Source organism: Haliaeetus leucocephalus, unplaced genomic scaffold (assembly GCF_000737465.1).
Source record: "Haliaeetus leucocephalus isolate CR32 unplaced genomic scaffold, Haliaeetus_leucocephalus-4.0 Scaffold295, whole genome shotgun sequence".
Lineage (NCBI taxonomy): Eukaryota > Metazoa > Chordata > Aves > Accipitriformes > Accipitridae > Haliaeetus > Haliaeetus leucocephalus.
The window spans coordinates 3,661,977-3,674,066 of NW_010972731.1; the positions used below are offsets into that span (position 1 = coordinate 3,661,977).

At 42.0% G+C, this 12,090-nt stretch overlaps 2 protein-coding genes across 2 annotated transcripts in view; one reads left to right on the forward strand and one right to left on the reverse strand.

Moving 5' to 3' along the window:
* PRKAR1B (protein kinase, cAMP-dependent, regulatory, type I, beta) overlaps positions 1-1,682 on the reverse strand; it is a 101,225-nt gene extending 99,543 nt beyond the window's left edge. Inside the window, exon 1 of the mRNA XM_010570250.1 lies at positions 1,596-1,682. The gene's annotated coding sequence lies outside the window, so the exon portion shown is untranslated. The remainder of the gene's footprint in view (positions 1-1,595) is intronic.
* A 141-nt stretch (positions 1,683-1,823) lies between these two features.
* HEATR2 (HEAT repeat containing 2) overlaps positions 1,824-12,090 on the forward strand; it is a 31,347-nt gene continuing 21,080 nt past the window's right edge. The window contains exons 1-5 of the mRNA XM_010570251.1: positions 1,824-2,355; positions 2,782-2,966; positions 3,794-3,918; positions 4,361-4,476; positions 8,564-8,796. Coding sequence (XP_010568553.1) covers positions 1,824-2,355; positions 2,782-2,966; positions 3,794-3,918; positions 4,361-4,476; positions 8,564-8,796 — 1,191 coding nt within the window. The remainder of the gene's footprint in view (positions 2,356-2,781; positions 2,967-3,793; positions 3,919-4,360; positions 4,477-8,563; positions 8,797-12,090) is intronic.

Genomic DNA, 12,090 nt, shown 5'->3' on the forward strand with positions numbered 1-12,090 from the left:
CCGCGCCGCACGGCCGGCCCCGCCGCCGCGCTGAGGACGGGCTGGCCTTGAAGGACAGGCCCGGCCACGAAGGACGGGATGGCCGCGAAGGACAACGGCCTGGCCGTGCAGGATGGGCTTGGCCACGAAGGATAAGCCTCACCACAGGGGACGGCCTGGACACGAAGGACAACAGCCTGGTCACAAAGGATGGGCTGGCCATGAAAGGTGGCCTGGCCACAAAGAATGGGCTGGCCGTGGACAATATCCTGGCCATGAAGGATGGGCTGGCCATGAAACGTGACCTGGCCAGGAAGAACGGGCTGGCCAGGAAGGATGGCCTGGCTACAAAGGACAGGCTGGCCGTGAAAGGTGGCCTGACTGTGAAGGATGATGGCCTGGCCATGAAGGACAGGCTGGCCACGAAGGACGGGCCTGGCTAAGAAGGACGGGCTGGCCATGAAAGGTGGCCTGGCCACAAAGGATGGGCTGGCCATGAAACGTGACCTGGCCAGGAAGAACGGGCTGGCCGTAAAAGGTGGCCTGACCATGAAGGACAATGGCCTGGCCACAAAGGACGGGCTGGCCATAAAGGATGGCCTGGCCATGAAACGTGGCCTGGCCAGGAAGAACGGGCTGGCCATGAAGGATGATGGCCTGGCCACGAAATGAAGGATGGGCTGGCCACAAAGGATAGGCCTGGCCATGAGGGACGGGCTGGTGAGTCAAGGCAGGAGCACGGCAGCCCCAGTGCTCTCTGTGGCACACAAGCTGCCAGGCCTGTTGCACCCCAGAGCTCTGGAAGGGCTGGGCAGGGCAGCTCACCAGCTCGGTCGCTTGGGTATTTAAAGCAAAGCCATCACACCCAGGAGCACCTCTCTGCAAGGCCCGTGAGGAGCGTGGCTGCAGCTGGGACTCGGCCACAGGCCAGCGCCTTTGCTGGGCCAGGTGACGGCATGCGCTGCCAGCAGTGCTCCAACGGACGGTAATACTTCCTCTGTTCACAGGGAATTCATGGTCGCAGCTCCCACAGAATAAAAGGTGAATAAGGACCCCAAAGGTTCGCAGTCAAGCTAGGAGCAGCATAACAAGAGAATAAACTCCATGCTGGTAAATACAAGGCTATTTTAAAAGGATAATATGAATTAGTTCTGCAGTTTATTGCACTTTAAACTGAGTATGATTAGTCAAGGAAAAGACCCCAACAACCTTTTCTGTTTGATGGGCGTTGATTGCACAGTCACCAGAATAGCACACAAAAGTTACGTTGTGTAAAGGATGTGTAAGCACAATACAAGCACAGTATCTATACACATTAAGTAATACAAATGAACACTAAAAATTGTGTAAAGCTGTTGCAGAAACCGGTGCCCCTGCAGTATTGATCCCTCCGGAGAAAAACAGAGAAGGGAAAAGCAATGCCAATAGCGTGTTACACGTGAAAGTTTCCACACGGTAACACCCTCATCCCCAGCAGGTGTGCTGCGCTGTGGTGGGCCGGGTCGCTTCGCCTTTCCCCTCAGTCCTTCCACCCGCGGGTTTCTCTCAGGTTTAGCGTCCCTTTCTCCCCGCGTGATGCGAACAACGGGCCCCTCTCTTGCTGGTAGCTATCGTACCTGCTGAAACTACCGCCCTGCCGCCTCGGTGCCTTGCTGTGGGGCCCGCGGCGTCCCCTCAGAGCGGCGCAGACACGGCCGCAGCGGGGCCGTCCCCTCCCGCCCTGTCGCGGGCGGGACCAACCCGGCCCCGCACAGCTCGGCCTCGCCGTAAAGCGCTCGCCCGCCGTCGTAAAAGCCTCGCGCGTCCTTAGCAACGCCGCCGCACTTCCGTGGCGACGGCGGAACATGGCGGCGGCCGGGGCGGCCGAAGTGGCGCAGGCCTTGAGCCGGCCCCTGAGCTGCCTGCGGGAGCCCGACTGCGGCCGGGCGGCTCGGCTGCGGGCGCTGGAGGCTATCCGGGCCGAGGTGCAGGAGCGGCCGCTCTCGGCCGCCGTGGTGCAGGAGGTTTTCGGGGCGCAGCTGGTGCGGCCGCTGGCGCGCTGCCTGGCGGGGGACGCGGCGGAGCGGTGCCGGGAGCTCGCCCTCCAGCTCCTCTGCCACGGGCTCAGCCGCGGCGACCGGCCCGGCGAGGCGCTGCCCGTCCTCCTGCCGGCCCTGGCCCAGCGCCTCTGCCCGCCGCAGGGCTTTGAGCCCAGCGAGGAGTTGCGCCTCGGCCTCGTCCAGCTCCTGAGCCTCCTGCTGCAGCGCTGCGGGGCCTCCGTGGGCCCCTACCTCACCGACGTTATCCGCATCCTCCAGGCCACCCTCCTCGACCACTATGCCGAGGTCAGGCGTGAAAGTTGCAGGTGTGCCGTGGCCTGCGCCCAGGCCGTGCCAGGTGGGGCCTAGGGATGGGCAAAGGGGGGGCGCGGTGGGCTGATGTGAGCCTGCAGTCTTCTGGGGGGACAGGGGCTGAGGTAGGGACCAGTAGGAAGTTACAGGAGAGAGGAAGAGAGGGAAGAAGTTGCACACACCCGCACAGGTGCGCCTTGCAGGCCTTGGAGGATCTGTTGGAGAAGAACCATGCCAGGGATGGATGCTGTGCCGTACAACGTGTGGGTAGTGGTGGGAGGAGGGGGTTAGGGGAGTGCATGTGGGCTAGTGTTCGGCTTTAATATAGTATAAAGTTAAATTTGCATGCTGCATAAATGCGGCAATATTCATCAGGCCGCTGTTCGTAGTGTTACGGATATCATGTTGCTCAAGATCTGTCACCCGCGTAGAGGAAGGCACGTCTGAAGTTTCTGTCTCTCTGCCCTAACAGAGCACTTCCATATGCAGTCAGAATCTTTGATAAAACCCTTAATGCAAACAATTTCGCACCAGCACTACAGAGTTCGTGTTGATGTAATTCAGGCTACTGGAGCAGTGATACAGTTTGGAAATGGAAAGTCTGTGGATGATGTTCTGTCTCATCTGGCCCAGCGATTGTTTGATGAGATTCCCAAGGTGTGCCTTTTTTTTTCTCCTGGATTTACTTTAAATCTGCTTTGGGGTGGGTTTTTTGGTGTTTCCTCACCCCCCGCAACTTTCAGGTTTCGTTCATTCAGTTGAGATATGTAAATATGTCACATACAGGCTTTGTCAACTGAAAGCTATCCAAAACCAAGGCTGGTGACCTATTTAGCTGCCGTCTAACTCTGCAGGCTGTTGAAGTTTGTAGGCACCTTTTTATTTTAATGGGTGTCTTCAATTCTTCTGTCAAATCTCTGGGACTTGATTCTATGGCCTTTTCAGGTGCTTAACAAACACTTATGGTATTGGTCCCTTGGTTGCACCTATAAGGTGCAACCGAGGCAGTAATTTTAAAATGTGTAACTTAATCATAACTAAAATATTTTGATTATTGAGTGGGTGTATTCACATTATTTAGTTTAGGCTTCCTTTATAGTGAACAGAGAAAACTGTCTTCTGGAGATGTGCTTGGAAAGCTTCAAATTCCAGAGAAATGTACATTTCTTACATTCTCAGAGAGATATTAACCGTGAAAATTTAGAGTTTGCTGAGTTAGATCTGTAACTTGTCTTTCTCTCAGAGATGTGCTTTTATGCAGCAAGTAGTCTAAGATTTAACTAAGCCAGCGTGAGAACACAAGAGGGAGCATGATACCTTGCATGTTACTTAAGATGCTTGCTGCAAGTGAGGAAATCCTGGGTTCTTGTAATTTCTTCTGAGACTCTTGATGCAGTTTACCAAGTCTTATATACTGAAAGCAATTTTTTTTTTCCCTAGTATTTTCCTGACACATTTAAAATAGTCTTTTTGTATCCATGTAGGTTCGGCACGCTGTAACAACTGTCATTGGAGAATGGTTGTTGCACCTACAAGATAGATACTCCTATTTTCACAAGTTGATCCCTTTATTACTCGGCAGCTTTACTGATGAAATTCCTGAAAATACGTAAGCAGAACACGTTTTTTGGGTTTTTTTTCTTTTCTTTTTTTGTTCCCCCTAAATAGTTGTCATACATGGAAATGTTTCTGTGTTTATAGATGTATTGCTTGAAGGAGAAAAACCCACATTACCACATTTGCTTGTTTGTTTTCTCTTAAACCCGAAATGATAGCATTATCTTCATTAACTTTTGTTATACTGCCCTTTTATGATACCTTCAAGTAAGTAGACGAAGTAGACAGAGACAGAATTATCCTTTGGAAGCGGTAACCTCTGTCCACTGAGTACAAAAGAAGTACAAACTCTCAACTATATGCCTAGGTTAAATGGCAGGAATACTTCCCATCCTTCCAGCTGAATTTAAGAAGTCAGATTTTCTAGAAGTCTCATTTTAAAATGTTTTTCTTTTGGGGGCATGATGGTATAAAACTCTTTATTTTATGTCTAGGAAACTGGCTTGGACTTATTGGGAAAAGATAGGCTTGCAGTGGGAGAAAGAGAATGAAGAAGATCTGAAGGATAAGATCGATTTTAGTGTTTCACCATCTCATTATCCCAAAGGAGGTAAGTGTTGCACTGAAAGTGGTTTTTACTTCCTGAATAATCCTGAGAGCTGCAGTGCAGTAATGACAGCAGAGCAGGATGTGTAATATTCATTATAAGTTGTAATATTACTTAATGTATAGGGGTAGCATATATATATATTAAAATACATAGCATATATAAAATTATTTAAATTATTTATTTTAAATTTAAAAAAACATTTGTTCAGTAACTACATTCATTTTTTCCATTAATCCCAAAGTGTATTTTGGAGAAAGAGTAAATGAAAATGCTTGTGCTGAAAAACAGGTAAAGTAGTGCTGCAGAAGCAGCAGAAAGTTCTCCATTAGCCAACAGCCAGGTGGAGAATGGGCATAGAGTTGACCAGAAAGGAAGGCAGGGCTGAAGAACCTGTGAGCTGAGTCCCTGAATAATAAGAACTAGACACAGCATTAGTGATCGACGGAATTGGTATGAAAGAAAAATTTGCAGTGAAATGATTTCAGATGTCTTTGTGAGACACTGGGATGCTAACTAAAATCTGCCAGTGTACATGAAGAATGCGGGAATAGAAACAATAATTTCCTTTATTATACACAAAAAACAAGATATGCAGCACGGTTAGATTACTTTTTAGTACCATTTATAGGTAGCTTTAAAACGTTATGTTTGCAGTAGCTTGAAGCTTGCTTCCTGTCTCAGGTTCATAAAGTTAATGTTTAAAAATATGCATATGGGTGTTTGTAAGAGAGAAGGTTTAAATGGGTCATTTATTGATTTCTATACTCATATTTAACAGAACAAAAACTCTTTTGGTGTGAAAGAACAGGTTCATGCTTGACTTGTGCCTACGTGACAATCACATCACAGAATACCCAGCAGCAAAATCCTTTCCATGACGGTGGCTTCCGGAGTCCTTTCTTCTTTGAAATTACACTTTTTTTTTTTTTTTTAACCCCCTTTAAAGTTGTTTTACTCAGTAATGCTTGAATGAAAGGGGAAGCACTTCATAATGGTGACTGGTTTGACAGAACTGTTTAGCTTTGAAAACGGGCAAGTTGATCTGTTATCCTTTCCAATTTTTTTTTCTTTCTTCCTTATTTTATATATAATACTACCTCAGGGGTTTGTAAATGGTAAAGAATGCTTTTACTTCCACTAGTGATGGCAGAAACATATTTTTCTTTTTGGCAGTCAGAGAATTTTTTAACACGCATAAACTAATGAAGTTGAGCGTCTAAGCTCCAGTCACTTATTTTGCAATGACCCATGATATAGTGAAGGTCATAAAGGGCTTCACATGCTAGTCCTTGAAAAAGTTGTTACCATTTATGTCGCTAATATTGTTATCTTGTTCAGTTTTCTCTAGGTGTGTGTTGGGTTTTGTGTGTATGTACACTGTTTTGTTGTTTGGGTTTGTTCTTTTGTTTTTTGGGGGTTTTTTTTAGAAAGGGACACCTATCAATTACTTCATAATTAAATGACATGTACTCTGAAATAATCTTCTTGGAACAATAAATATGCTCAATGAATTTGGGCAACTTTCCAGCCCTGCAATTAATTGACTTTTCCTGCATCTTGCTTGGTAGAATGATGCAGTTAAGGCTTGAATGTGACATGCGTACACACACACACACACACACACACACACATAACTAAAGAATATTTTAAAGAAATAACCTGATAATTTTGGACTTGAGTCCCAAATTAACAGTGACTTTAAGATATAATTTCCTGCTGCTTATCTTTACTTCCATATTGTATGTCTTATTAACAGTCAGGCTTTATGTGACAAAAGAGAAGAAAAATGAGAGGAAAGAATGATTGGCTACTTAATCTTACAGATAAGAAACTTTATCAGAGATGCTAGTATACCTTAGTTTCAAGTAATAATTTGTGGTGTCCTGCCACAGACTGTATATGGGTGAGTTGTTATTATGTGTGTCATTCCCCTCCACAAACATTTGTATTTTTTTTTTTTAATATGGTAAAGATGTATTTTAACACTTTGTTGCCCTTTCTTCTGACTTATTTAATGTACTGGAATATCTTTTTACAACTGTGAGTTTATAGTACATTTTACTTGCCTGTCTTTGTCCAACTGTTAAGATAATGGACCTGACATATGAGCCCCCCTGTGCTTTGATCTCACGATGACAGATATTGCAGGTCAGAGGAAGAGTAGAGTTAGACCTCATACCTGGTGTCATCCAACCAACCAAATAGCTTTCCATTGAGTAACAGCAGTCATTGCCTTAGGATACAGGTGCAGACAGTTTATAGCAGGGAAGTCTTTGACAGGAGTAGCTACAGGGATAAATGCCTGCATTTGAACATCTGAAATGAAGGAGCTGCTGATAAAGGATGGTCCAAATTCTTTAAACAAAATTCTGCCTCAGGTTGAATAGGATGCCAGTTTGTATTTGCTGTCTCAAGTTGATTTCTTTATTTGACCTTTTGCTATTCATTGTCAGTTTTCATAATCCAAAATGTTATCCTCCATTGACAAAAGAAGCAGTAATTCGTGTCCTGATGCTTGAATTTCTCCCCGCCCCCCACCCCCCCCCCAGGTATTTCGTAGGCGTTTCTATAAGCCTTTTGTATTCTTCAGACCATTTACTTTAGTCTGTTTTCCTTTTAACATTTGTAGTTACACGGGCCAATGTAGGAAAATGTCCTGAGACAACTCAGTCATTTCCTTTCTGAGCCTTTACAAGAGAACTCTGTACCAGAAATGAAAAATGCACTCGCACAGTCAATGTTTTTTGACACCTCATAATGAATAATGTTTAATTCTTAAAACAGTATGTGAACATAGCGTGTGGCAATTATAAGATGGTGGTTCTCAGAGAACAACTTTTCAGATTTTGTTTGTATAAGCACGTACAAAGTAAAGGAAAAAAAAAAATCTGGCTGTGGAGAAAGTCACTAAAAAGTTTATTGCCGTTCTTTGGAAAGCGCTGTCATAGCTTTATGAGTAAAGTACAGAAATGGAGGTTTGATAGTTGCTTGTGGTATTGGTCAAATTGCTTCTCTGAGTCTCAGTCATTTATAAATGAGCTAAAATGTAAATTTGATGATTAGCAAGACAGGACAGTAAGTATTTGTTGAGGAAGGTAAGTTTATTAGTTCTCTAGAAGTCAGCATCTTTTATTGAGGTAGGGAATATGTATTTATAACACTTCGGGGTTTTCCTTAAAAACAAAAGATAACAACAAAACCCCACTTTTCCACAAGGTCTTTACAAATTAAATTCAATCTAAAAAAAAGAAATCCCCCCACCAACTCCTGCATAATCTTTCATACTATTTTGAAATGTGTTATTTAATATAAAAAGCGGACAAAGATTGAAGAGACACATCAGTGAGCCCTTTTTCTGAAAAGGCCATAGCAAAGAGATCATATAATAGCTGTGATTTTTAAAATGCTATCAATTTGCTTGGCCTGATCTATTGCACAGCACTTGTACAAGTCATAGTACCCTTTCTACTTTTAATTTTCTAGATACATTTTTAACCTTTTCCTTTAGAGGGCACAACTGACATTGTCTTTTTTACTGCAGTTCATGTCCCCTGTACTATTTGTGACTTCTACCTTTCTTTCCCCCTCCAAATTATATTTAACTCGGTGATACCACAACGTTTGCATGCAAAAGTCTTTCTTCCATTTTATCTCTGTGTTGTGTGTTTCAGTTTATTTTTTTAATGGGATTTGTGTTGCTATAAATAGTAAAAGGAAATTATTAAGCTGTGTTTTCCGAAGTGGGTGGTGTCCCATATTCGTTTAAGTTCTCTTTCTCTTTCCCCTCTGTAAACATTTTAAAACATGTAATCTAAATCACCATCCAGTAATAAATATGTAAATATTCAGAGAGCTGTGAGGAGTTTAAATTCTGCAATACATATTAATGCATTAATGCATTAAGTTTTAATGCAACTTGCGCAGGTAAATTCCTCAGCAGCATTTGACATTTTTTTTCCATGCTGAAGCAGACACCCATAGCTCCTACCTTGGAGCATTTAAAATTTTCTAAAGATTAATGTGCATTGGCTTTTCCTTTGATACTTCTTTTTGTTTTGTTTTTGCTTGTTTGTTTGTTTTTTTCTAGTGACTCGACCAGGACTAGGTTGTCGGGAACTTGTGTCAAGAAACCTCTCCAAAATTCTTCCGGGTCTCTGTCATGATATAACAGACTGGGTTGAAAGCACAAGAATAAAAGCATCCCAGCTTCTGTATACGTTATTGCTACATGCAGAGGATCACATAACACAACACATGGAGCTACTGCTTAGAACTTTATACCAGGCATGCTTGGATGAAGAAAGCGATGTGGTTAAAAATGTAAGTTTAATCTTTTTAAGTATCTATTGTACACTGAATAAAGTCCCTATCCTTAGAGTCCCGAGTCCATCTTCTGACAGTTGACCTTACCTTAGGTCACTGGAAATTGCCCATGACTGAAGGATCAGGCTCAGGTTTTTATGGATGTTAAAAACATATGAACATTATACTTACTGTCGTGGTTTAACCCCAGCCAGCAACTAAGCACCATGCAGCCGCTCACTCACTCCCCCCTACCCAGTGGGATGGAGGAGAGAATCGGGAAGAAAAAAAGTAAAACTCATGGGTTGAGATAAAGGTAGTTTAATAGGACAGAAAGGAAGAAAATAATAATTATAATAATAACAATAATAAAATGACAATAATAAAAGGATTTGAATATACAAAACAAGTGATGCACAATGCAATTGCTCACCACTTGCTGACCAATGCCCAGTCAGTTCCTAAGCAGCGATCCCACCCCCCAGGCCAACTCCCCCAGTTTATATACTGGGCATGACATGGACATGGTATGGAATACCCCTTGGGTCAGGTTTGGGTCAGCTGCCCTGGCTGTGCCCCCTCCCAACTTCTTGTGCCCCTCCAGCCTTCTTGTTGGCTGGGCATCAGAAGCTGAAAAATCCTTGATTTGGTATAAACGCTACTTAGCAACAACTGAAGACATCAGTGCGTTATCAACATTCTTCTCATACTAAATCCAAAACATAACACTATACCAGCTACTAGAAAGAAAATTAACTCTATTCCAGCTGAAACCAGGACGCTTACTCTCTTAATATGTTAAAATAAATGTATTCTTGTATTACTGGTATGAAGACCAATAGTAAAGTTATTTAAGTACTGTTTAGTTTATATGCCAACCCCATGAAGCATTGATAATGATCTCTCTAAAAATCATAAGCAGTGGATTAAAGTATAAAAGCCTTGCAGCAACAAATTCAATTAAAAAAAAAAAAAAAGTGTAGGTCGTGCCCTTTCAAGTTAATTTCACTTATCTCTCCCTGCTGCATAATTCAACCATAATTCTGATCAAATATTGAGGTATGTTTATTCCATGTGATATCCATATTCAATGTTTGAATACTTGACTTAATGCTTGTAAAATGCCTTTTTTTTTAATGTGTTTTTGTGAGGTATAATTAGTATTAGTATTGATGCTCTCAACACTTTGATCAACAATAAATCAATAAAACAGATATAGCTGAAGACATAAATTTAGCAGAAGATAGACAGCTGATACAAATGTTTTTACAATTTTAAGATAAAATCTTCTGTTCGTATTTCTATACAAGGAAGAGAACATATGTATAACAAAAAAAAAATAATCCACGTAACTTACTTTAGAGCTACAAATTTTATTGCTTTGGGAAATTGGAAGAATGTGTTCTGCCTACTGGATGCAAGTAGTCCAACCAATGTCAGAAAAGTTGATTTCCTAAATCAGGCTTTTCTTTAAGTTCCTGCTATCAGTTGAGCTGTGCAGATCATGAAATCCATTTCTGAAATTATCCTTTTTCTTCTTTTTTTTTTCCTGTAATTTGTTGTTGTCTTTAGTCTTTCTTAGTACTACTTGTCTCTCTCCCTTAATTTTTCCTGAGTTGTTCTTCCCCTCCCCCAATTCCTACTCTGTTATCCCCTTCTAGATATTCCACCCCCATTTCAGAACCAGCATCTGACCTTTACGCCATATTGCTTTACAGTGAGATTGAGCTTGTAAACTAAGCCAGTCACACACCAATCAATAGTAGACAGAAGTAAACCTGGAATACTGTCAGAAGACATCTCGTTGTTTCAAAAAGGGGTATACAGGCCTTAGAAAATCAATGTCCCGGGATTGAAGTAAGAGATATGCCACTGTGGTTATGCAGCTTTTCAAGTTACTCAGTGCTGGTATAAAATATATAAGAAAACTTAAATAATTAGAAGAATAAACCCATGCAGCACTGCTGTTCTCATCAAATTTCCTATCTAGTGCTTGTTGCTATAAATATAAATTCAAAAGTATGTGTTCAAGCAACACATAGTTTTTTTCCCTTGCCTTTTTTTGACCATATTGTCTCTTTCTTAGAATTCAACCACTAATCTTCTCACAGGTACTTCCAAGGGATTTATTTCCCAGTTAGATGTTTCTGTATTTAATTTTACTCTTCCTTGTGCCAAAATTTAAGATTCAGCAACTTCTATTTGTGAATGCCTTTTATGTCCTTAGTGATGCTGCTTCTCAGGGTACTGTGATTATCTCCTCTATTGTTTGTCACTGTAGAACCCATTTCAGAGCAGCCACCAACGTGGAAAATGTACATGTCTTTCTCCAGCCTAATAATACCAAAGGTGATGTATAAAAGACCAGATGGTCTCTTACCCTTTTTTCTTTTTTTTTAATTTTCTTTTTGTCCTTTTTCACCTGTTAAAATGAGTAGATAAATTGATCCATATAAATGTATCAATTCGTATTTTTGACTGTTTAATTGTATTGTCTTTTTCCAGTTTTCAGAGCACTAAGTCTTTTTCTTTCTCTATGGCAAGGAGGACAGGGTTCACATCTACATAGAGTATGTTATAACTGTTTTGAGTCTTCACCCTTGTGACAAGAAATAGCTATATATAGTGCAGATTTAAACTACAGAATTCATGGCTGCATGCTTCCATTGAGACTTAAAAAAAAAAATAGGATGGTTCAGGTATTAATTAAGTGCAGTTAAAATCCATGGCTAAATCACTAGACTAAAAATTATATACAAAGGGAAATAAGCTTACATGTTTGGGGAAATGAGCCAGCCATTAAATAAATGGGTTAGGAAGAAATGTTCGTGTTGCACAGGTAATGGTGCAGTAGTTGACTATATTTTTATTCATGCACCTGATTGTAAATATTGGGCATCAGTCAGGGAGTGAGCTCTGGTGTGATGGTGTTTCATGTGGAATACAACATACTGATATGTCTGCTAGGCAGAGATGGGATCAAAGAGTGTGAGTATCATGGGGAATGCATAGTAATTTAAGCCTTTTCAGTTAGAGAAGTAAGAGGTTGAAAGCAGTGGGCAGTTCCTCCATGGCAGTGCTTCCACACTAAACCAGACCTGTAATGTCAGTGTCAAAGTATAGTACAATAACAAAAAAATTCCTCTTTCTGGGTTTCATTGTTCTTGCTTTTAATAGATGGGTGGTGGGTGCATTAAGAGCATGTGTCAGAGCAGCATTTGCAGGACAAAATGCTAAACCACTAAATCTGGTTATTCTAAACTGGTGACTTTATTACACTGAGAGTTTTACACTTCATTTCTGTGCATTACT